Genomic DNA, 24,250 nt, shown 5'->3' with positions numbered 1-24,250 from the left:
AAGAGTTATAATAAGCTTATTTTAATATTCAAAAGTACTGCTTTGGGTAGCTCATTCAAGGTTCTCGATTGTTTGGTTTTTTTTCGAGATTTTAAAGACGAGAAATGCTAAATATGAGCTCAGCATTATCAGTTTTTCCGTGCATGTTATGGAAGGACGTTTGAAATCTGGCGAATTGTGGTCAGAAAAGGATGTTCTCCATGTATTCATATTTAACAGTAGCTCAAATGAACTTTTAAGTGTTAGTATTTGCAACGTATTATTGTTTTTGGAGGTCCAATGTCTTTCTTGGAGAAAGTAGATGTTTCTCTCCTCGTTCTTGACACTGAGACTTGGATTAGTATTTTCTTCCAGTTGTAATTCAAACCTTAGGTCTGTGTCCGACGTTTGACGTCCCAGAATTAAAAGGCCCTTTCTGTATTTATCCCAGCAGACAGAGTCTGTGAATAGATTGGGAATGAAGATGATCTTGTGAACTTTGGCGTCTTCTTTTTTGCGGATGTCCCAAAACACCAATATTGTCAAATTCCCGAATCTGTTAAATCCAACGTAGAGCACCAAGCTCTTTTCTTTGAGAAATATCCATTCCACCTTTTGGGACTCTTCGATCTCTTTCAATCCAAAGCTCTGAGGATTGCCAGAGCCACTTTCGGTCGTAATGATATCATTACTAAAGTTGTTGCTCCCACTACCTCCATTTTCTTTCCGATTAACTCCTTGAGCTGAGAAAACGCTCTTCAACATTCCAATTAAATCCAAAGAAAGTAGCTTGTCTTGTCCACCAAAGCTCCAAAGCCTCTGCTTCTTTCCATCTAAGTCAGATAATATGCATGAGAAGCAAAAGCCACTCGAATCAATATCTTTCGTAATCTTTCCAAATCTGGAAATGTTCGCACTGGAGATTCTTTGATTCTTGTAGTTCTCTAGTTTATCCTTGGACAAACTTGGGAACTCAGGATTCACTAGATCCATCTGAATAATGGAAGCAACTTTCTCATATCTAAGTGGAATATCCACAATAGGAAACCAAGTCGATTTCCGGAAATCCTGGCACTTATCAATTGAATGTTTGCTCACCAGCATAGTACCTCCCTGAGAAACTGCTACTATATAGCAATTGCTTTGATGAAATTCTATGCTTAATAATAGACTTACATCTCCCATATTAAATTGTTTCAAGGCCTTTTCTTTCTGAGCCATTACAAACATGCTATTAAAGTCACTATATTCTGAATTAGTCAAGTTAAATGATGAAGCCTTGCTGGACAGTTTAAACCTCAGGCAAATCAGATCTCCTGACAAAGTTCCAATCGTTACATAGGCTGACCCTTCATCACAAACCAGCAAATCAATACATAATGCCTTATTCCCGAAAAGGTCTTGCTTGCTGGAATGCACGCACTTGAACCCAAGCTCTTCACATCCATACATTGAAATGTAAAATAGCAACCTCTCCTCAAACTGATCTAGCAGTGCCAACAGTACGAACTCTCCAGGTCTCTCGTAAATCGACGTCAAACAAAAGGACTGAGCCGTCTTACTTCTAGCAGTATCTTGTAACTGGCTAATCTTTGATAGATCCAGCTTCTGAAAACCACTTCTGGAATAGCAATAGTCTTCTGTAAATATCAACATAAACCCATTCTTTTCATCTAAAGTAAATTTCTCCTTATTATCGAATTCATCTTTTCCTAACTTGTAGTTTGATCTTAATATATTTTCCTGAGAAACCAGGTCCCTCTTTGAAATATCCATTCTATTTGTAGTGTTAGAAAGTTCGCTATTTAAAACTTTAACTGTTTTAAGATGAATTTGTAAATCCACCAAAGGGCTAGAAATATCAGTGCTCTTTTCTAAATGGTTTTCTTCATGTTTTTGTTGATCTAATTTCTGATTAAAGTCGTACTTGGCCTCCAAAAGCTGGGGATTACTCTTGAATAGGACAAACCAAGGCATATTAGCACATTCGTGATTTAAGTGTTGCATGATTGTAGAATCTTCTAAAGACTTTGCATTTCTCTTGGGGTGAGGATCGTTAAAGAGCATTATAGGCACTTGCCCAAACTCTTCAACTTGAGCTTTCAAGGCAATATCCTCATTTTCATCAAAGGATTTCTTTGAATAGATTTCCTGTTGGATGTAACTGGTTCCTTCATTTGTGCATTCTTGAACTGCATATATTGGAGATTTGTCATTCAACATAGCTATTGAGGAGTTAATATATGTAATTGGATGAAAAAGATTGTCAGAGATATAAGCCTGAGGCCCTCTTTGTTTGAACCCAAAAATTAAATCAATCCATTCGTGAATATGTTGACTCACTACCTGTCCCTCAAGTGCATATCTCATGGTTCTTAGAAACTTCTCAGCCTGGCTCAGATTGGGTGTATTTAATGGTATTGTGTTTAACTGATTTTGATCAGTTTCAAGCTCCCACTTTGGGATTTGAACATTAAGTAAAGACCCAGAATTCGTTCTGATATTGAGCTTATTGTTTAAAAGGAATTCGGGATTCTGTTCATAGAATTGAGGTATTAATTCCATATACGTAGTTTTGCCTTCAAGAATGGTTCTCCAGGTATCATTCATAGAATGGAACATTCTGTTCCATACATCAAAATCTCCACCATGTAACTTAAGCTGGTATTCTGGGAACTGCCTAACCAGAAAATAAGAAATATACCCTGGGGTAGAATAATGAGACCCATATAGAAATTGTTCCGAGATAGGAAGATCCTTCATTCTGCTTTTAAGCATCTCTAGATTATTTGTGTTAATGGACCCCAAAGGTTTGGATAAATCTCTGTAATTGATGGACTGAGAAAGATCATATTTGGAATTTAATACCGAATTAAAGCTCACTATAGTCCAGGGGAAGATTGGATATTGTGTTAAATCTCCTTTTGATCTTCCACTAATACTATTCAAGTAATCTAAATAGTGATAGGTAGATATCGAGCCATTTTTCCAGAGATTCTGGATGTGATTTTTAAAGCAGGGGCTTTGGCTAGCATATAGTGGGTCTACAAAAAGCATAGGCAAACAAGAAGAGGCATTGAGAGATGAACACTGGCATGACGCATATTGAGGTGCCTGACTGCTCCATTGACATCCTTTGCTATTTAAGCTCATTAAGTATGACTGAAGAAAAGCCACAATATGTTCTCTATCTTGGGTGGACTGAAACTCGAGAAAAAGACTTCTCCAATGCGTTCTTCCCTTGCCAGTCATGATGTGAGACTTGAATTCTTTTCCGTATATAATTTCCACAGAGTTAGGCTTCATAGAGTATATTCTTTTGAATATAAACCAAATATTTTTCAGTGGAATTCTTTTGTAAGGTTTATTTGAGAAGTTTGGAAGAGGCTTAAAACATATTCCTGATGAAACAATATGTAGAATCCCTCTATGTTTTGTGAAGGGTTTGATTCTATTCACTATCAGAGGCTTGGAAATTAGAAATTGGTCCCTGTGATCCAATAGAAATTCATACTCAACATTCAATATTTCCTTATTGTATAAAAAGCTAATCCACTTTCCTACTAAATCTTCGAGTTTGTTTAAAGAGCCATGCTTTTTAGAGTGCTCCATCCAAAGATCATTAGACAAATTCATTAGGTGCTGTGCTATTTCACTCGTAATGGTGATTTCAAACTCAAAAGAGTCCCTACTAGATTCAAGACCTCTAGAATCTCTGTAAGATAAAACTTGATTAGGAGTAACACTTCTTGATTTACCGTCAATTAACTGAACATCCACAAGCCGAACCACTTTTGTAAATATCATCATCTTTGAATTGGCAATTTCCAGTTTTATTTCTGTTATTTGGCTAAACAGAATCTTTACCATACTAATTGTTGAGTCGTCAGGCTCTATAATTATGCTTTTACTCCCAATCCTGATTCTTCCTTTGAATATGTTGCCAAACGTTCTTATTTGAATACCCAGGGCCTTAAATATACATGGTACGTCGGTAATATACTCCTCATTCTCCTCTAATGTTAAATGTGAAAATTGCCTCACTCCTTTTAATGCCATTTCAAATAAGTGCTTCGTAACTTTTGATGAGTTCTCGCCTTAAGGTTACCTTACTATCTTCCTCTAGCCTCCAATTCTTCTTGCCTTAAAAACTTGTGAATACTACTCTTTACCCCAAATATTCGAAAGTTGAATGACAAACTCCGTTCCATTACCCTTCCATCCCAACGAACTTTCCTACCTTTCAAATAGTTCCCGCCAAAATCATTAATGGACTAAAAAGGTAACTGTGTGTATGATTTGCACAGTACACCCAGTTTTGGCGGTAAATGTGTAGAATTATATTATGCATAAAAAATGGTGGTAAGTTGAGAAATGTCAAGCAGGATGTATTTTGAATTTTAATTTGGAGAAAGGTGATTGATTAGGAAAATATAATTTTCAGGTTTGTAAAGATGAACAGCAAAGTTAGGGATAATGTTAACAGTAGGTCAGTGAAGATTACAGTTCCAGATTCTAGTTTGAGAAGAACAGATGCGGAGGTGAGAGAGCTTTTAATTACGCTAAAAGAGAGAATATTTCTTGATCACGAGCTTGTAAGTAGACTTAGGTATTTTTGGCCGACAAATGAGCTACAGGAGCAATTGCTATTTTCAATTTGCAAGGATGTTCCTAGAAATGACAGCCCTGTAGAGGACGCATCCCACTTTAAGCTTCAGTTTATGATGGACCCTTCGAAGTACGGAGGAGCATTTAATGACTGCTGCGAATGGCTGGGACCTATTAATAAGTTCAACTATTGCCCAGCTATTAAAGTGCATTTACCTAATACCTATGAACCTTGGATAACATATACTTCTAATATACTGGCATATTTATTTGGAAAAATTCCCGGATGCGACTCCCCAAATAGTTTTCTCAAGATGTCCACAATTAAAGCAAATGAGCCTTTTCAAATGTCTTGTGGTAATAGAAAGTGCATCCGTGTTTCTCATATAGTTTATAAAGAAGGAATGAAAGGGTATTCAGTTTCTGAGAAAGTTAATCCATACCCAGACTATGTTGATATAGATGAGGCAATAAAACCAAGTTTGGAAGCAATTGATACAAATGAATTAAATGAAAGCTATAGTCAAAACAATCAAAATTTTTATCAAGGGAGTTCTCCTCAAGAAAGTGTAGTGGCTCAGCTTCACTACTAAGGAGTGAAAAATTCTAGTTATTAAGGGAAAAGAAAGTTTTAAGTTCCGAGAATAAAAAATCTTTGCTTTTTAAATTTGATTACAGGACAGATTTATTTGAACAGATTAAGTTTTAATTAGTGTATATATGTTTTTTTAAATAAATACTAATTATTACATATAATTAATGATTGTATCTATGCCAAGTTTTGAAGCCAAATCCATCATCAATTTTTTGGTCTTTGTGATAATTTTTGAATTGGAGCCCTGTCTCATTATACTTGTAGATATAGAGGTGAGACATTAAGGAGTTAACTGCAGGCTTACTTTCTGAAGGAGTTTCCGCCAATAGAATTTCATCTCCTCTTGGGAGCTGAAAGTCCAGAAGTAAACATTCCTCTATACCAGTCTTTTTGCTTTTAATTTTAATTTTGGTAGGGTATTGTAGCTTGGAAAAATCCCCAGCAAATCCAGACTCTTCAAAAACATTATTCAAAATTTCCTCTATTACCTTTCTATGCTCAGTTTGAATACTACTGTCAATCATGACCCTTATCCATCGTGTAACTCCGTCAGATCCATCTACCCGGAATTCTCCACTTTCGAGAGGTTTAATTACCTTTTTATCATCTGCTGCTAGCTTTAAGCCAAAAACTTCTCTCGAGTTATATATATACTCCATGTCTTCTTCATCTTCCCAGCTTCCGTCTGAAAAATTCTCCTCCTCAGAAGTCAGACTTCTCTCCGAGTCCTCAGAATAATACGATGAAGCATCTGAAGCCATATCTAACAAAAGTTCAAGTGCTTCTTGAATTTGAATACTTACTAAACTACCCTAATAGTCCTTTCCTATTGTCAATTCATACTTTAAATTTCTATTTTCTAACAAATTTACACAAAAAATTCCCGCCTAAGTGCGGTTGTACCGAGTCATTTCAAGACCATTAAATGTATGGGGGAAAGTACATTTTTTAATGCAATAATATTGGATTGAAACATTATAATAAAAAAGAGGAAAAGAAGAGATGAGTAGAGAGAGAAAACAGGAAGTTTTATTGAAAGAAAAGTTAGTATATTGTAATTATAAATTGCTTGGGATAAATACATTAAATGAATCTTGAGCAGTTGAGATGGTTAGGCTTGGGATTTGCTTGTGCCATTTTGCTTCAGCGATATGCTCCTGACCCATATGCAAGAACAGAAGCTTTTTTGGAATGTTTGGTGTGCCACTAAGAGTGGTATTAGTCTTGGAATCAGAAATGTTTTCATCAATAATTTCATCATCAATTGCAATATCCCAAAAACTGATAGAGTTATCTAAAGAGGCTGCAAGGAAAACGTCCTGATCTTGGTGATGCCAATCAACTGATAGAATAGGCTCTCTGTGGAAGACGAATACTTCAAGTGGATTTTTAGTGGAACGTATATCCCATAATTTAATCGTAGCATCATCACTTCCACTTAGCAAAAGGTTTTCGGAAAATGGATTCCAAGAGATACAATTAACATCACCGTTATGGGAGTTCTCAATAGTAAGTTGATCTGAATCACTTCTAAGATCTACAATGCATATATTGGAATTAACAAGTCCGGCTGCAAAGATACTGCTGCTATTACTGTCACGCTTCCATTGTATTGCTTCGACGCTAGATTGAAAATTTCCATGTATTGGATTTACACTCCAAGATCCTCCTTGAATAGGCTCCCAAAAACATATATTTCCTTTTCTATCCCCAGAAGCAAATTGAGCAATCTGATTGGGATTCCAATCCATTGAAAACCCTTCATCCAAGTGACCATCGTATGAAAACTTTGGCTTAACTGTGGATTTCCTTGCAAGGTTTGATGGTTTCAATGTTTTAGAGTTCGCCTGGTCAGTATTTAAACTATTGATAGATTCTGATATATCCCACATACAGACTTTTCCAAGCTCAGACCAGGTTGAAACCAAGTTTGGAAGTTGAGGACAAACTCTAATACGATTAATAGTTCCTTTATGTGGAATTGCTCCCACATTTACAATAGGGTCTTCATCAGCATAGTTATCATCATCTGATTCATCAGAATCACTGAAATCAGAATCACTGTTATCATTGTCATCTCTATCTCTTCTGGTTTTGTGCATTCTGGACCATTTCATCATAAGTATATGATTGTTATCCTCCATATTTGCTTGTGTTCCTGCAACAACATAACATGTATGTGGAAACTGGGTTCTGTTGTCTCCAAGTTTATCAGGTAAAACATCTAGTGTTAAACAACTCCATTCAACCAAGCATTTATGGTACATTTTATATGCCTTTGGCTCATATACCAGTTCTTGATTTTCATCACCTTGACCTGGAAGCCAATAGTGCTCTTCAATTTCAATATCTTCATCAATTCCCTCTAAAATCTCAGAGCCATCCTCAGTTTTCTCTCTAATAACTTCTTCTTCGCTTTCAATTTCGTCATCAATCTCTTCTGCAAATTCTCCCTCCACATTTATCATTGCTTCTTGTTTCTCGTACATTTCGGATCTAGGTTTGCTGGGAGTAAACTTACTGGGAAGCTCGTCTTCCTCTACTTCAACATGCTTTCTACCCTATAATTTCAAAAGTTAGTAATCAGTTAGTGTTACATTGCCATATTTTTTAAATCAAAAAATCATTTTTCAAATTAATAACTATGAAATTAATCATTTCAGTAGTTATATAAAGTAATAAAATCAACTTACCTTGGTCTTAGTCGCCATTTCCTCTCTCAAAGCTTATAACTTCTAATATCTTAATATTCTGTTCCTTGGCAAATAATCCAAATATGTAAAAAAAGTAAAACCAGTCAATTTCCGCCACTTTTTTTAAAGGAAATGTCAAATTATAAATTTGCCTGGTAACTAGCTGGCGGACATCGTGGCGCTATTCACCATTTAATATTTTACTTTTACCCTAAAATAAATTTTCGTCGTTAAATAAAAAAAAGTTTCTTATAACTTTTGTATTTGGAATAAAGGGCTGCTTTAAATTAAACACTTAATACTTAAAATATAAAAATCTAGCAAATCTTAATTTTTTATTCTTCGATTTCATTTAATATATATCTTTTCCCGCATCCTCTCCTACCAAATTTCTTTTTGCAAGTTTACAATGTGGATGCAATGCATGCATGCAACAGTACATGCAAATTATTAATTTTTCTATTTTAATACAAAGTTATATAATAGGTAAACAAGAAGTCTGAAATTTGGGGAAATTAAATTTTAAGAGAAATTAAAAAAAATAAATTGAAAAATGAACTACTAGGTGAAGATATTTGAGAATGCAAACATATAATTGAAATAAAGGGAAAGTATAAATATATATATGTATATATATATATGTATATATATATATATATATATATATATATACATACATAAATACATACATACATATATAAATTATAATATTAATTACAAGTTGAGATGGCTAAATCTGATATTAAATTAATTGTTTAGAATAAATAATTATTATGAAGAGATATTGTTTTACCATTAAATAATAATCAGACTGAAAAAAAAATGATTGCGAATAACAGACAGCCAGTGGATACAGCAATAAAAGCACCAATTTCTTGTGATGTTCTAAATCAAACATTTGATACATCCATACTTTATGAAGCTGTTAAGAATCCAGAAGGCGTAAGCAAGGATGAATGGACAGCACACAAAGGTAAGTTTGAAAAGAAATGAAGACAAAGAGAGCAAGAGAAATTTTCACACTCTTTCATAATGTTCTTCAAAATTATTTTGTGTTCTTTACTCTTTTGTGACTTTCAGTGATGGATCTGTTTAAAGATGCTCAGATGGCATGGGGATTTGTTAGCAGCGTTTGCCATTGCCCACTTATGAGAGCTCATTTCATGGTTTTTAAGTGGCAAGAAGATCCAAAAAAGGCTGCACTGCCTTTACCTGCGACTGTTTACATAAAGTCTCTGTTTCTATGGGTGGATTCCCAGATCTCAGATACCAGAATCTTCCCTTTAAAGCCTGGTAAGTTCAAACCTAATTGGTAACTCAATCTTTATTTAACTTTACAATTTCTAGGGGTGCCTTTTACTGATGATTTTCAATTAATTGTCAAAAACCTACTAAGAAGATTATTCAGAGTTTATAGCCACATTTACTGCCATCACTGGACACATATAGAATCAATCACAGCAGCAGCTCATGTAAATTATTGCCTTAAACATTTTGTATATACAGTTATGCTTAACAACTTGTTGGAATGTAATGAACTCAAACCTTTGGAAGATCTGGCTAATTATATTATGGAAGAAGGGGCAAATTTTGGACAAAATTCTGTCAGCCTTGTCAATAGAACCCAAAAAAAGGATTCAAATGGAGAATGCCAAAAAAATCAAGTAAATTCAATTCTGGTTAGAACTGACATTAGCTCCCCTGACACTCATATCCCTTCAACCAACAGCTTAACTGCAGACTCACCCATTTCTGAAGATAGAATTGAAATTTCACACACTAATCCTAACTCTGGAGAAGACTCTACCATTACAAAGCCCATCAAAACCAACATTTCATCTTATCCAAAAGATGTTTCAAAGACTCAAAATGCTGGAAGAGTTCAGTCCACATGCAGCGACAGCATGTTAATTACTACAGGCAAATCTCGTGCTGATAAAAAGGATAATTCTATCCATTCCAGAAAGATTAAAACTTATCCTTGGACAGAGTTAGCAAAAAAGTTGATTTTATGCACAAAGAGAAAAAAGAAAGATGGCAAGTTGTTTAGTAATGGTTTCTCAACTCCAAAAGCTACTTCAGAAAATTTTTAATATAATGGAGAAGACTGCTTTTATTCAACTTTCCATCTGCTACCATTTTAATTTCATTAAATTTACGCAAATATCTTTCCAAAAATTTGGCCTTTTAAAGTGTGGGCAACTCTTCCAAATAGTTGGGATTCTTGCTCTAATCAACATTCATGCTTTGAGAATCTAGTGACAACTCTGTGAATAACTTACAAGAAGATTAAATAGGGCAAATCTTAATTACTTCAGCAAGTTAGAGGGCATATACACTCCTTATCACTTTAAACGCATATATTTATGTATAATATAAAATCAAATCACCAGACTTTCCTAGTATTAGAACTAAATTCCCCAAAATTAAATTCATAAAAAAAAATTATCAAAATAACTCAAAACTTCATATTCTAAAAAAACTACTTTGTTAACATTGTTACATTAGTTTTCTCATAATTTACTTAACCAAAGACACATTTCAAATACCATATTAAACACATTAAATCAATTATTTAAGGGAAGACTAATATGTATATATACATTGAGTTTCATTATCTCCTTTTTTTTTTGACAATCTAAAAACCAAGTACCAATTAACAGATTACAGATATTCCAACATTTCTAATTAAAACTTAAACCACAGGACAATTCTGTTGATTATACCTTTAACAGCTACTAATTACAATTTTGCAACTAAGAATCTGATTAAATGATACTTTACTAATTTCATCATTACCTTTGAAAGAACCCTGCTAAACACAAAGACTGGACCTTAACCAATGGACATCCGTTTGAATATTACCATCTAATTCTCTAATCCAAGTTGCTCGAGCTTTATAGAATAACAATGGAATTTCAGAGTAAGAACACCAATCTTTACTCGTATCTTCTTTCCATATTTTAAGTAGAGCCTAAAATCCTAATTAAAAATCTCTGTAAGCCAACGGCTTCTCATATGTTCTCCATAGAGGAAAAATTTAGCCTTAAAACTTATTCTAATAAATTCCATTGAAGTAAAAAATAAGTATTTGCCTTTTAAAAGATACTTCATATTCAAACCCTCTTGTTAATCTCTATTCTGTAACTAATCCCAAAAAAAAATTTCAGTAAAAGTGAGCTCTGAGGCGTACTCTGTAGTCAACTTTGAACTGCCAAATGACCTTAAAATCATCTGTGCAGAGCGAAGTTTGATATATTTCTCCTGTAATTATTCAAATGATAGCCATTACTAGTTCTGGCACTGCTGCTGGCCGTAGTTGTTAATGTTGGACAGGAATCGAAATAATGGTAATTAGAGCCCTTGGCACATGCGTCATCTGCATGCATGCATTTACCCCTTCCAGATAAATTTCTATCTTCATATTTAAGACTTTTTGTGGCGGCTTCTTCGTGTGAGTTATCAGTCATCTTAGATTTTCTAGCAACTAAAAGCGAATATCTCCAGGCTCTGGCATCTCTCCAGGATCTAGTGCAAAATTCAAGAGTAATTGGCTCTTTCTCGTTAGATTGAGTAAAGTTTGTACCAATTGAGGATGGCATACTTGACGGGAAGTCACTGTTGAACTCTAGATCAGAAGCAATATAATCCTCAATAACGGATGCACCGAGATATGTGACTGTAAAGCTAAAGCCATGAATACTCTCAGAGATGGTTCCAACAGAAAGAATAAGACCAGGGTCAAGCATATGGACAGGGTTCTTTGACTCATTTCTTGGATAATAAAGATATAATGTATCAAGAAGAAATCCATATGGATCTATTGTCTGATTATTTATCCCAATATGCACACCTCCATTGCCAATATCAAAATTCAAGTTGTTCAGGAAATTATTTCCCAACGGGGAAAATAAGGTGTTGTCTATTTGGGTCTTATGATCAACAAATTTGACTTTAGTTTTAAGCTCGGAATCGTTAACATTAATATTCCCATCCACCGAGGACTTTGATACGTGAGATTTTTTAACAACTCCAAGTACAGGGATAGAATCTCTATTGCTTTGACTTTGAGTTTGACTATGATTATAGCTGTACTTGGAGCTAGACGTAGTGCTATTTTTAGAGGAAGAAATTCTGACCTCCCTATATAAACTAAGGCAATCACCGAAGATGGTTTTCTCACTTAGCAATGGAGATGGATAAATCTGGTGAGAGTCTGAAAGTGATCTGGAACTGATCATTAGCGCCCAAAATATGTCATTACTTTGCAAAGAGGGCATTATTGGATTGTTTCTTTTAATATAAACAAGTCCAAAAATACAGTTGTCTAAAAACGCCTCATTTGAAAGACTTGAAAGTTGATTAAGCATAAGTTCTGATAATTGCAGGCTATATTTGTGTTGTTTAAATCTGACGTACTCTTCATCTTCCTCAACTGTAGGAGGGCAATCATGGTCATATATACATAAAGCACTATCAAAAGGTATAAGAATTTCATCAGCTTCACATCCCATCGAGACATCCTCAATCTCAGTAAGAGAACAAAATAACTCGGAATCTTGACTATTCTCCGAGCTCTCCATGCTCAAAGTTGGAGAAGTCACTCCAAATCTAGGGTGACTTTGAGTCATATTTCCAAAAGGAGTATCCTCGCAGAGCTGCCGGATCTGGTTGGAATCATGATGACGATAATCGTCAAACTCCTTTTGTATTAATATCTCATTAAATTGATACTCCTTATCAATTGACAGAGCGGAAACAGCTCTTGTTTCGAGACCGTCTCTAAAATAATTCAAGTTTCCTTTCCTCTTTGAACCGGCTCTATTTCCCTTTAATTCTCTAGAAACCATCCAAGCCTTACAGATCACATTGTATAATCCACGATCTTTTAAAAACTTCCTCTTATTGGAGTTAGATAAGGTTTCAGGACCAACCTCTATTGCTCTTGTCGCAGATTTCTTGAATGGCTTCAGAAAACTTTCCACTATATAATGCAGACATGACTGAGTTGCTTCTATTAGCATATTACTAAATCGGAAATTTTTTGAGTCTTCAGCTTTCGACCGGTATTTTCTACTCTTAAGGGTCCAAAATATGATAGAATCCATCCATTTGTCCTTTTCAGTCGGGGTCGATGCTCTAAGTTGATAGTCTCTATGTGGCGTGCTTAGGGTTATTCCAAGTGGGCCATCAGCAAATACATTTTCTACTATCTTAAGATTGATTGATCCACGAGGTTGCTCATCTCTAAAACTTGGTTTTTTTGCCCAATATACCAATGTCCTGTCCTGTTCTAAAAGGGCAAAATACCTATTTTGCCAACCTCTACCTATTACTGGACTCCATTTCTTAAGATATCCAGAAACGTATTCATGCTCAATTAATTCCTGAACCATTGAAGCCGATCTCTCCATATAATTCGCCTTCAAGTTCGACGAATGGCTTAGCTCACCCATCTTGAAATGGATCAAGGAGATGAAAAGGGCTACTAAATCTGCATATACCTTGATTCTATATTCTCGGATCAGACACTAATTGAACAAATAAATATTTGTTGAATACTTTCTAACCTTTTAACTCCACGTCTCAAAAATTCCTTTTCTCAACAGGCTTTATGCTCATTAAGCTTAGACTTTGCCGTGTTATAAGGCGGACGGGAGCCTGTTTTAGTGGATAAGTAGAGAATATCTATCTCCAAATTTCAGTTAATTATTCTTTCAAATTCCTCAACTTTTATTTCACTGACTTGAAATTTCCTCTATTCTGCATCCAGGCGCCACACATGGCGCCATTCGCCACGTCGAATACTTTAAAAAAATTAAATAGCGGAATATATTAATTTATTTAATACTAAATAGCAGTTTATAAGATAAGATGGAGGGAAAATTTTATTTAAGTAATTTGTAATTTTTGTTAAAGTTCAAGTATAACATTTATTAGTTTACAGTAAAATTAACGTATTCATTCATTAATTTTATACGTAAGCAAAATTGCCCTATTTTGCATTGATAAAAATCTCCGGTACAAATTTTATATGAAAAACAACATAGCACCGGGTATATACGATGAACTTAAATACGCAATTCAATACAGATCTTTACTTGGCACATTTTGAGGCTCAAAAGAAAAGGTTACTGGTGTTTTTCGACATTCCTACAGGAAAATTCTAATAAAGCTTGCACTTTAGTCCATATTCTCCCTTGTCTTGCAGTCACTCACCCCACCCTAGTTTTCCCCCTCATTGTATTATCCTTTGTTATTTATTTGAAACAAACTATTACAGATTTAAACTCTTAATACAAGTTTAGAACATATATTACTAAAGACGGAAACCAATGATTTTGTAAGAGAAATATCCATTATCAAGCATGCGCACCTCACCTAATGGCTATTCCCTCTTCTTTCTAGTGCACACTAGCCTGAGTATATTTCAAAAATGGAGGCTTCTACCTTGTAAATTTCATTTGATTGTGTGGACCCGAAATTCATAGATAGACAAATCAAGAGTTCGAGCATAAGTCTCTAAGAATTAAAATCTCATTAACAAGATGAGTTATTCCAAAATAGCAAATAAATATATATTAGAACCACCGAGCTTAATTGGACAAATCCAACTTTGTTTGGCCGAAATACGTACAGTCCATTCACGAAGCATATCCTCCATTGAATGCTACTCATTAACAAGCTTAGACAGAGTTACTTTCCCAGAATCGATTGGGAAGGCTGATATCCTCACAAAAATTTTCACGATAAACTGCAAGTATTTCTCTATATCTCTTTCTCCCCCCTTTTTTTGTTTTTAATTCTTTTAATTTTAGGCGGTCGCATGTCATTTTCAAAGGTTTGGCATGGTTAGGCGGGATATCAAAGAAAATTGCATGTAACAAATGCAAGCATAAAAATAGTAAAAAAATAACATACGGATGAAGAAAAAAATATAAACTGAATTATAAAGAAATTCAAAATTACACATACGTACATATATGTGCATGTAATTGGAGGTTTTGAGGAGTTTTTGATTCCTTTATTCGCACATAGATAGCTTTGTATGTGTGATTTTAGATTTAGCTCATGTTGCTTAAAAATTAATTCAAGAGGCTCTCAAGTTACATTACAGATTAAAAGTAGCAGCTCAATTTAAATTTCAGAAATAGGGAAATAGATATCTGATTAATTAACCACTTTATACGTGAGGCAAATTTCTGTATTCGGGTAAAAAAAAGGGCTTGGGTTAGAGGCAGATTAAGGAAAATTTAATATTAAGCCTATTTTATGAAAGAATTTTTTTCTTTTTATACAGATAACACCAAATTAAGCTATATTAGTTAAATAAAACTAAAAAAATGAATAATGAATACTCAGATGACGGATTTGTGGAAAATGAATATGATAAATATTTAGATTATGTAAATGCAGGAAAGTTCGAAGACTCAAACGAAGAACAGTACTATGAGTATAATACGGATTACCAGGATCAGTACCAAGAGCAAGAGCAAAGTAATTTAGAAACAATCCGGACTCGTTTGGCAATGGCTTTGTCAAGTAAGAGTTCGTTTCTTCAAAGCGCAAAGTCTTCATTTGCCCAGTTTGACGAAGAGAAAAGAGGTAAACTGAATTACACGGAAACTAGGCGTTTGCTTGAGAGGCTAGCAATTAATTTGGAGCTCCCTCCAATAGATGATAAAATGCTTAAAACAATATTTGCCAAATATGATACTGGGAAGACGGGGTTTTTGAATTTTGAGCAATTTGCAAAATTTTTTTGGCACTTATTGAATAGCATAAGAGAAAAGTACTACCCGGAAAAATCGATTTTGGTTAGCCGTGATCAATTTGTTCGTAGAACTTCTTTAAAGAGAGCTGACGATATAGAAAGCATTTTTAGTTTTGATAAGAAAATTGGAGAGGGGTCATTTGGAAAGGTTTTTTTGGTCAGAGAACGCTGTAGTGGATTAAAAAGAGTGTGCAAGATCATTGATAGGTCTCTGTCAAATATGAGTTTAGAACAAATAGAGGCAGAAGTTGCAGTTTTGAAAAGTTTAGACCATCCAAACATTATTAAAATTTTCGAGGTATACGAAGATAAGGATCACATGTACATTATTATGGAAAATTGTGGTGGAGGAGAGCTTTTTGAACGTATACATGAAGCAGTATCTAAAGGTTTTAGACTAAGTGAAAGATATGTGGCACACGTAATGAGACAGATAATGTCAGCATTGGCATATTTTCACTCTAGAAACATTGTACACAAAGACTTAAAGCCAGAAAATATTTTGATGCAAGAGAAATCACACCACTCTTCAATTAAAATTATCGATTTTGGATTAGCGGAAATCTTCAAATCTGTGGATGGCCATAGTAGTCATGCAGCTGGTACCGTTTTGTATATGGCGCCTGAAGTCTTTTTACGTGATATTACAACAGAGTGCGACGTTTGGAGTGCAGGTGTTGTGATGTACTTTCTTTTAGCGGGAACACTTCCATTCACAGGGAAGAGCATAAAGGAGGTGCGAAACAGCGTTTTGAATACTGAGCCAAAATATGAAGAGGATTGTGTACATATTACTCCAGAAGGAATAGATTTACTACAATTGATGTTCCAAAAAGATCCAGCTCAAAGGCCAACAGCTAAAGAAGTACTTTCACACCCTTGGTTCAGGTATTCAAAGTCTAATAATGAGCCGATTTGCATTAACAATAGGTTACTTCACAATTTGAAGAGTTATATGAAGCAAAATCAGCTCAAACATGCATTGGTGAATATGATGGCACACCAATTAAATGTAACTGGACCACAGATTAAGCAGATAACCAAGACATTCAAGTTGTTAGATCAGGATGGAAATGGTGTTCTTACTCCGGAAGAGCTTGTTTCAGGTCTGCAGTCAGCTGGAGTTCCGCAATGGGATATTAATCGAATTGTTCAGTCAATGGACGTCGACGATACGGGATTTATTAGCTATACGGAATTTTTGGCAGCCTGTTATGAATGGAGGGATAGCGAGCTTGGTGTTATAAGAGCAGCTTTCAATAAGATGGATATTGATGGGGATGGAAAGCTTTCAGTGGATGAATTTGAAAAGGTACTTTGTAGTGGCGATCAGAAGCTTCTTGCTCACAAAGACTGGGATGATATTATTAAGGCCGCTGACACAAACGGCGACGGAGTTGTAGATTGGAATGAATTTTTAAATTATATGATTAACTAAGAATTTGCCGATTTGCCACCCAATAATTTGTCTAGTTTGTTTGTAGAAAAGCTTTTGGAGCATAAGTGCTTGTAGTAAAAGCATAACTATTGGTTATTTCTTTAAGTATAATTGGAATATCAATTTCTCGTTATTAATTGATTTTGTGTATTGTGGAATGGAAAATGTAAGGAAAAGATAGCTCTATAATTTGTTAAAATAACAGGAAATACTCTTAATTATCTTTAAATCTTCGCTTCGAAACTTAATTTGAGAAGTTATATTAAGCTCGTTTCCTACTATTAATGGAATACTTGCACTTTCATTTTCATTGCCAAATTTGTATGAGGGGCCCAACACTAAAGACTATGTATATATAAATGCATGCATGCATATATGCAGTTCAGGAGCTCACTAACTTTCCAATACTATATAAAACTCTAACTCAGAACATCAAGAGGAGAATTTTAGTATCGAAAAAGTAAACTTAGTAATAAAAAGTCTTCCCATTCAGGGAAGTGTTTAAATCAAAAATACCAGAGTCAAAAAATTACAAAAATTTAATTTTCTCTTCAATGTTTATTGAAAATTTTAATTTTACATGAATGATTTAATGCATATATTTCAAAAATACAAAAAATGTGAGCGCCAGAAAAATTTTATTGAAGAGAATTTCATATTTTATTACTCCGAGTCGACGCGCCCTTTCATTATATAAAATAGTAAAGGCTGACAAGTTTAAATTTACTATAGGAAAAAAGTTGAGAGAGCGTTTAATATAGCGAGTATTGCATATTGATTTCCAAGTGGAACATTAGATAGCTCGTGAGTTTTATGTTTTGGTGACGTAATTGAATAAACTCTTGGCTAATTGCTGCGAGATTTTAAGTTATTTTTACAGTGAGTATATCAGGCTTTAAAAATAAGTCTTTTTTTTTATGGTAATATTTAAATGATTACTTTGCTAGGTAAACATGGAAATTGAAGAGAAGTACGAAAGAGCAAGAAGAGCCACTCAGTTTGCAAAGTGGTCAGACAATGCAGACACCCTAACAGGATTACCTGTTTTAAATAACAAGAGAAAAGGGTGGCATATTCCCATAAGCACTTTAAAGAAGCCAAAGCAAGATTTTGAGCGAAGTGATACAGAAAAAAGTCAGGAAAGTAAGCAAGCTCTTTCAAAGACAGAGTTGAGACGCTTAAAAGAGATAAAAAAGAAGGATGCTGCAAAGTTAAAGAGAAATAAGCAGAGCAATAAAGTTAAGGAGGATAACAGCTTTAATAGTGAAATAAAGATATTAATAAAGAGACCAAAAGATGTTGCAAGAATTTGTGACCTGGTAATGTCAGACCCAGAAAAGAATATTGAATTACTCGCAGTACTTTTGGAGTATTGCGAAAAAAATTGGAATTCAAATACGAAAAAAATACAAGGGAGTAATTTGGATAACGGTACGGTGAATTTCCCAGTTGAGCTTTGCATCATTTCTCTTGTTATTGTCGTGAAAGATCTTGTTCCTGGATATAGGATTTCAAACCAAATAATAGGTTTGGAAGGTTCAGGCTCAGAAACAACAAATGATAAAGTTAGTCTCAGAAAAGAAACCCAACAAATTCACTCTTTTGAGAGGAGGATTCTTAACATTTATAAGAGAACATGTCTTCTATTAAAGAAAATACTTAGATTTGGCGGCAAAAATAGTACCACCATTACCAGAAATAAATCTGCCATTTTAAGATCAACAATGGATTTATTGGATGCAACGTATCATTTCAATCACCATACTATTTTGCTGAGAATGATCATATTGTTTTTAATGTCAGGAAATGATGAGGATCTTCAAACAAGGTCTTCTCTTTCTTACTGTAGTGAAGGTTTGACGAACGTATTGACCAACGACACATCTCTTGAAACGGGAGTCGAGGCGGTAAATATGATCCATGAGATTTTATTCGACAGAAAGAGCAAGAAGAGTGCATTAAGCTTGTTCACACTTTCAAAATGGGTTCTTTTTCCCTTCACTAAATATGCTCCTTGGCATAGAATAGAGGAATCGAAGAGCGAGTTTAGGAGGATTTTTGGTCCAAACACTAGTACCATTAGCAAGGAAATAATAGATGAGATCCAAAAAACGAGCACAACTAGAGTAAAAGTTGAGTTACTTATAGAAAGAGAAGAGCAAATTTTAAAGCATCTTTTCACGTTTTACTCAAAAGTTTTACTTTTAGATTTCGATGAACTTGAGCACGTTTATCTAGGAATATCTCAGTATAGTAACAGGATAAGCTTGAAGATAAGATCTGAGTTGATTGGAATTATCAAGGGAAAGCTCTATAATAGTGATGCTCTAAAATGGCAAAGCTTTGTGATGGTACTTAAATGTTGCTTTTCTTTACTTCAAAGAGGAAACCAACTTAATGAGCAACAGCTTGAGGATAATTCTTGGATCTTGAGATACCTTGTTTTAAGACTTGAAAAGGAACATGTTAAAATTAAGAATATTTTCAGTTCACCCAAAAGCACGGATTCTAGTTACATTAGAGAAATGGGGATTTCCTTCCAGGATAAAGAGTTGCCAACCGTTATTCTGAATACAAGTATTTTTTCAAGTTCGAATTCAAGCTATCTTTACCGTCTAATGTTCGTTATCGCAGAAATTTCACTTGTATTATGCGAATCTGGTGAAGTTGATTCAAGCATCTTCCTAATTAAGCTTTGTGGCCAATTAATTATCAAATTTCCGAAACTCAGAGTTCTTTTAGATCCAGAGGGTATTCCATGCAATGACTTCCCAATTGATGCAAATTGTATATTGTCTACGTGGAAATACCAAGAAGTCTCCTTGTATTATATTTTTAACGAAATAATCGAGAACAATTCCAATTCAACACTTAAATTGGCTTGTAATATGCTTCTATCTGAATCTGCCGATAATACCGTTCGAAAAAATGCGGTAATTTCAATTAAGAAATATTTTGGAAGAAAAGAAATCTTCCTCGATGACGATGCCAAATCTCCAAAAAGTTCGATTGAAGAGCTCAAACCGTTATATTATATTTTGAAATTAGTAAATATGTAAGTCGCTTTACACCTAATTATTATCTCTCATATATTTGATTTCTTTCTATTAATTATTGACTTTTGTAGAAATGGTAATATATTATCAATATCTTCCTGAATATCTAGACATAAGTCAATTGGATAGTCTCTTTCTATTCCATTTGACCTGTATAATTCGTAACTTATCATTTCATAAAAATTTTTTGGGTCAATTTTTTCTTTATGGATTCCCTAAAATTTTATTGTTTTGAATGTTTTTTCGTTAATGAATGGTTTAAAGGGTGATTTATTTGATATATTTCCCTGAACACATAATTTCAAACTTACATTTTCACTTTTTATTTTAACATATAATTTTTCATTGTTGGTATTTGCTTCGACTATATTTAAGATTTTGCTTTCCTGAATTGAAGTTTTGAAATCTAATAGTTCATTTGCCTCTCGATCTTTCTGAAAATGCCCAGACTCTGCATTGCTCTCCTCATTCAATTCTAAATTATTAATTTCCAGTGTACTGTTGAATTCACTGGTTTCATCTTTAAGTTCCTCCTCAATTGTGGTTTGTTGCATAGATTCATCTTCCATTATTCTTTATTGCTGCTTTGAACAAATCCAAATAATTTTTATTACAGAAAACAAATAAAGGTTTTTGGATTCACACTAAAGTAATGTAGACTATAATTTCCGTAATTAAAGCAATATATAGTTTGCTTTGCAAGCTCATCAATTGAATAAGTTCAAGCACTTTCAATTTTAATTATAATTTGACTCGTAATAATAACAACGGCTCCCCCTCAGCCTTATTTTAACTCATAGACGTAATTATGTCCACAAAGTTTATGCATGTGTTTTTATGGTTTTTATACCGGTATTTACATGCGCGTTGGGGGGGGGAGGGGGAAAGGAGGGTTAAGAGAGTTTAAATTACACGTAATTCCATTCGTAATAGAAATAAACAGAAATGGAAAAAACATAAGATTTGATATACAAAATTTGACCTGCCATTGAAGAGTAAAAATTGGTTTGAAATGAGTGAATTTGAAAAGAGAGTGACAAGAGTTCTAATAGAAAAATGTGGAAAGTTACAAAGTTTAAGACCATTGATATATGGAACAGCTGGATTCAGGATGAATTACGACGAGAACCCAGATAGAGCAGAGCAAGTGGCTATGATTTGCACTCTAATTGCTTGTCTGAGAAGTATTCTGGAGAAAAAATGGGTAGGAGTTGTAATAACAGCATCCCATAATCCAATTCAAGATAATGGAATAAAGATTGTGGATACAACAGGAAGTATGCTGAACAAAGAGTTTGAGCAAATTTGCTTTAGTGTAATAAACAATGAGGATGGAAGCACCCCAGTAAGGGAATTGATGCGCTATTTCAAGAAGAAGTTGGTATTGAGTGATGATGAGCTGAATAAAATAGAGCTTTCAAAAGCAATGCTTATACTGGGTTTTGACACTAGACCATCGTCAAAGCACATGCTAGAGTCTATTGAAAGAGTTATAACAGAATTTGGGATTTCCAGATTTTTGAACTTTGGATTCACAACTACTCCACAGTTACATTTCATGGTAGCATTTGCAAATGGATTGATAATGGACAGAGTTCCAACTGACCTTAGAAATTTAATTCCCGAAAATTTTACTCCAGAATTGGAAAATTGTAGCGAGCAAAATAAGAGTAATATAGTTTCATCGTTCTTTGAACTATATTTCGCCTATCATGAATATTACTTTAAAAAGTTAGTAGATTTAATAAAAAATAATGATCACTCATTCATTTTTACTCAGAATATCCATTCTTTTTTCATGGCAAAACTGGATAGGATTGAAAATTACAAGGTAAATGATAAGGGGGTCTTGCTGATAGACGTTGCAAATGGCGTAGGAAAATATCACGCTGATAAAGTTTCAAAGATATTATCTTATGCTGATTTGAATCTACAAATGATTAATTGCGATGAACCTGAAAAACTTAATGATGGTTGCGGAGCAGATCATATTCAAAAAAATATCCTCCCTCCTGTTGGCTTCTATTCTCACCGATATTATGATTCAGACAGCGTTGACTACGTTGCAGCTTTCGATGGGGATGCTGACAGGCTGATATACTTTGCACCTGATCATTTACATAACAATGATAAGAATTCAGAGATTTTTCTGATTGATGGGGATAGAATTTCAGCATGCTATACTCTTGTGATCGTTAACCTATTAAATCAATCAGTAAAAGAGATTACGTCCGAAGCGGGCATATCTACTCCTACTTTAAGTCTAGGCGTGATTCAAACTGCATATGCTAATGGAGCTAGTACCAAGTACCTAAATTACTTACTTAGTACATTAAATCCAAAATATTTCAAGTTCTCTATTAACTGTGTTCCTACAGGAGTTAAGCATCTTCACAGAAAAGCAGAAGAATATGACATTGCAGTATATTTCGAGGCAAATGGCCACGGGACTGTAATTCACAGACAGAACAAGTTAAAATGTTGGATTGAGGAAATGTCAAAATTTGGGTTGAATCGTAATTCATGCAAGTCATTAAAGTGTTTCTTGAATCTATTCAACCCTGTGATTGGGGATGCCATCTCTGATATGCTTGCATTTGAAATTACAAGAATATTTGTCCAAGCCAGATTTGGCTGCAAATTTTCTATGTGCCTTTACAACGACCTAAACGTCATACAAGACAAAGTTTATTTAAAAAGAACTGATCTCGATACTTTAATTTGCGACAAAGAAACGGAGAAGTTTCTGGTTGAACCGAAGGAGTTACAGGAAAACATTGACAATTATATCTCAAATTTTAATGATAATTCTTCAAGAGCTTTTATAAGACCATCAGGTACTGAGGAAGTTGCAAGAGTATATGTAGAATCACCTACGTTAGAAAGAGCCAAAGATATTATGAAATTTGTCAAGGATCTACTTATCAAATACTTTTCTAAAGATTCGATTACATGCTAACCTCTGAAAAAGAAGCATTTACCTATATTAACATATAATTAATGATTAACTAAATATTAAATACAACAAGTTTTTGACAATCTATCGTTTGTTTTTTTGATTTTCATTTGTCTTAATTTCGGTATTAAGAGTAGAAATGCAACAAATTTTGTTTACTCTTGTGGTTCTTGTTGTACAGTGCTCTGTTGCTGCATCATCTGCATCATGTTTTGTTGGTTTAATGCGGCAGCCATTGATGCTTGCTGAGCCATTTGCTCTAAAGCTGCGACTGGATTAGGTAATGGCTCATTAGGATCGTGTAAGTATTTCTGGAGAAGTTCTGGCTGGTCATATAGACCAATTGGCACCGGTTTTTCAATTGTTCTTTTAACTGGAACTGGAATAGGAATGTCCTTATAGATCGCCTCAATCTTTGGACATAATATATCTTGAATGATTTGCAATTCCATTGGAACAGGAACTGCTCTGTCTATCAAAATAGGAACAGGAATTGCAGAGTAAAATGCAATAGGAACTTCTACCGGCTTTGGGACCTGACGATATTGTGTAACAATATCTAGTTGTTTCCTTTCGACTGGACTTAATGGTCTTGATGGATTTCTGCTTTTTGTAGTAACCTCAACTCTTTCAACCTCAATCAACTTCTCTTGAACAATGACTTGGGGAACCTCAACAACTTTCTCGACAACTTTATATTTTGGAACTTCTACAATCTTCTCCTTAACAACTGGTTTCACTACATGAACTTCTCTTTCTTGAATCACCTCCTTTGTTTCATATCTTATCTTCTCCTGTACTACAGGAATATCCACAGCTGAATATTTTTCGTGAAAATGTAACTCCGGGACTTCGACTATGTTACTTTCAACTTTATTAGATTGGCGATCAGTTAATCCCAAATCTGAACCTCTATCGGTTTGTCCACCATTATTCTTCTTTGCTGGCATCTTTACTTTCTATTTTCACTTATTTTCTAAGAATATAATGATTACCTAATTTAATATAAAGTTGGAACTTTCCCCCTAGTTGTTTTTCTTCACACACGATCTTTAATTCAAACCTTAAAACCTATCGCTTTACTTTTCTCCTAATTCAATACCGCTAATATTTTCTGATTTTCTTTTAATCAGATTATCACATTTATTGTT

General features: G+C 34.3%; 11 protein-coding genes across 11 annotated transcripts; 5 read left to right on the top strand and 6 right to left on the bottom strand.

Moving 5' to 3' along the window:
• Nucleotides 1–51: 51 nt before the first annotated feature.
• ELE39_000540 (neutral sphingomyelinase activation associated factor-like BEACH domain containing) lies at nucleotides 52–4,038 on the bottom strand (the record flags this gene model as incomplete). The annotated part of the gene is made up of 1 exon (XM_067343580.1): nucleotides 52–4,038. One exon carries the CDS (start codon nucleotides 4,036–4,038, stop codon nucleotides 52–54), a length of 3,987 nt encoding a protein of 1,328 aa, XP_067199221.1.
• A 395-nt stretch (nucleotides 4,039–4,433) lies between these two features.
• Nucleotides 4,434–5,180, top strand: ELE39_000539 (uncharacterized protein; the record flags this gene model as incomplete). Its single annotated transcript, XM_067343579.1, has 1 exon — nucleotides 4,434–5,180. The coding sequence occupies one exon, from the start codon at nucleotides 4,434–4,436 to the stop codon at nucleotides 5,178–5,180; it is 747 nt and encodes a 248-aa protein (XP_067199220.1).
• A 163-nt stretch (nucleotides 5,181–5,343) lies between these two features.
• ELE39_000538 (uncharacterized protein) lies at nucleotides 5,344–5,943 on the bottom strand (the record flags this gene model as incomplete). Its single annotated transcript, XM_067343578.1, has 1 exon — nucleotides 5,344–5,943. One exon carries the CDS (start codon nucleotides 5,941–5,943, stop codon nucleotides 5,344–5,346), a length of 600 nt encoding a protein of 199 aa, XP_067199219.1.
• Nucleotides 5,944–6,240: 297 nt separating this feature from the next.
• On the bottom strand, nucleotides 6,241–7,893 carry ELE39_000537 (WD repeat; the record flags this gene model as incomplete). The annotated part of the gene is made up of 2 exons (XM_067343577.1): nucleotides 6,241–7,743; nucleotides 7,876–7,893. 2 exons carry the CDS (start codon nucleotides 7,891–7,893, stop codon nucleotides 6,241–6,243), a joined length of 1,521 nt encoding a protein of 506 aa, XP_067199218.1.
• An 804-nt stretch (nucleotides 7,894–8,697) lies between these two features.
• On the top strand, nucleotides 8,698–9,968 carry ELE39_000536 (Mob1 phocein family; the record flags this gene model as incomplete). The annotated part of the gene is made up of 3 exons (XM_067343576.1): nucleotides 8,698–8,848; nucleotides 8,956–9,168; nucleotides 9,223–9,968. The coding sequence occupies 3 exons, from the start codon at nucleotides 8,698–8,700 to the stop codon at nucleotides 9,966–9,968; spliced, it is 1,110 nt and encodes a 369-aa protein (XP_067199217.1).
• Nucleotides 9,969–11,105: 1,137 nt separating this feature from the next.
• Nucleotides 11,106–13,331, bottom strand: ELE39_000535 (41 Kd oocyst wall; the record flags this gene model as incomplete). The annotated part of the gene is made up of 1 exon (XM_067343575.1): nucleotides 11,106–13,331. One exon carries the CDS (start codon nucleotides 13,329–13,331, stop codon nucleotides 11,106–11,108), a length of 2,226 nt encoding a protein of 741 aa, XP_067199216.1.
• Nucleotides 13,332–15,218: 1,887 nt separating this feature from the next.
• Nucleotides 15,219–17,087, top strand: ELE39_000534 (kinase domain-containing; the record flags this gene model as incomplete). Its single annotated transcript, XM_067343574.1, has 1 exon — nucleotides 15,219–17,087. One exon carries the CDS (start codon nucleotides 15,219–15,221, stop codon nucleotides 17,085–17,087), a length of 1,869 nt encoding a protein of 622 aa, XP_067199215.1.
• Nucleotides 17,088–18,040: 953 nt separating this feature from the next.
• Nucleotides 18,041–20,146, top strand: ELE39_000533 (Noc3 like involved in nuclear export of pre-ribosomes; the record flags this gene model as incomplete). Its single annotated transcript, XM_067343573.1, has 1 exon — nucleotides 18,041–20,146. The coding sequence occupies one exon, from the start codon at nucleotides 18,041–18,043 to the stop codon at nucleotides 20,144–20,146; it is 2,106 nt and encodes a 701-aa protein (XP_067199214.1).
• Nucleotides 20,147–20,358: 212 nt separating this feature from the next.
• ELE39_000532 (uncharacterized protein) lies at nucleotides 20,359–20,712 on the bottom strand (the record flags this gene model as incomplete). Its single annotated transcript, XM_067343572.1, has 1 exon — nucleotides 20,359–20,712. The coding sequence occupies one exon, from the start codon at nucleotides 20,710–20,712 to the stop codon at nucleotides 20,359–20,361; it is 354 nt and encodes a 117-aa protein (XP_067199213.1).
• Nucleotides 20,713–21,155: 443 nt separating this feature from the next.
• On the top strand, nucleotides 21,156–23,102 carry ELE39_000591 (phosphoacetyl glucosamine mutase; the record flags this gene model as incomplete). The annotated part of the gene is made up of 1 exon (XM_067343631.1): nucleotides 21,156–23,102. The coding sequence occupies one exon, from the start codon at nucleotides 21,156–21,158 to the stop codon at nucleotides 23,100–23,102; it is 1,947 nt and encodes a 648-aa protein (XP_067199272.1).
• A 152-nt stretch (nucleotides 23,103–23,254) lies between these two features.
• On the bottom strand, nucleotides 23,255–24,049 carry ELE39_000590 (articulin family; the record flags this gene model as incomplete). Its single annotated transcript, XM_067343630.1, has 1 exon — nucleotides 23,255–24,049. One exon carries the CDS (start codon nucleotides 24,047–24,049, stop codon nucleotides 23,255–23,257), a length of 795 nt encoding a protein of 264 aa, XP_067199271.1.
• Nucleotides 24,050–24,250: the final 201 nt, after the last annotated feature.

The sequence above is a fragment of the Cryptosporidium sp. chipmunk genotype I genome (assembly GCF_004936735.1).
Source record: "Cryptosporidium sp. chipmunk genotype I strain 37763 chromosome Unknown contig_13, whole genome shotgun sequence".
In the NCBI taxonomy this organism is placed as follows: Eukaryota; Apicomplexa; class Conoidasida; order Eucoccidiorida; family Cryptosporidiidae; genus Cryptosporidium; species Cryptosporidium sp. chipmunk genotype I.
This window is presented reverse-complemented; position numbering and strand designations above follow the sequence as displayed.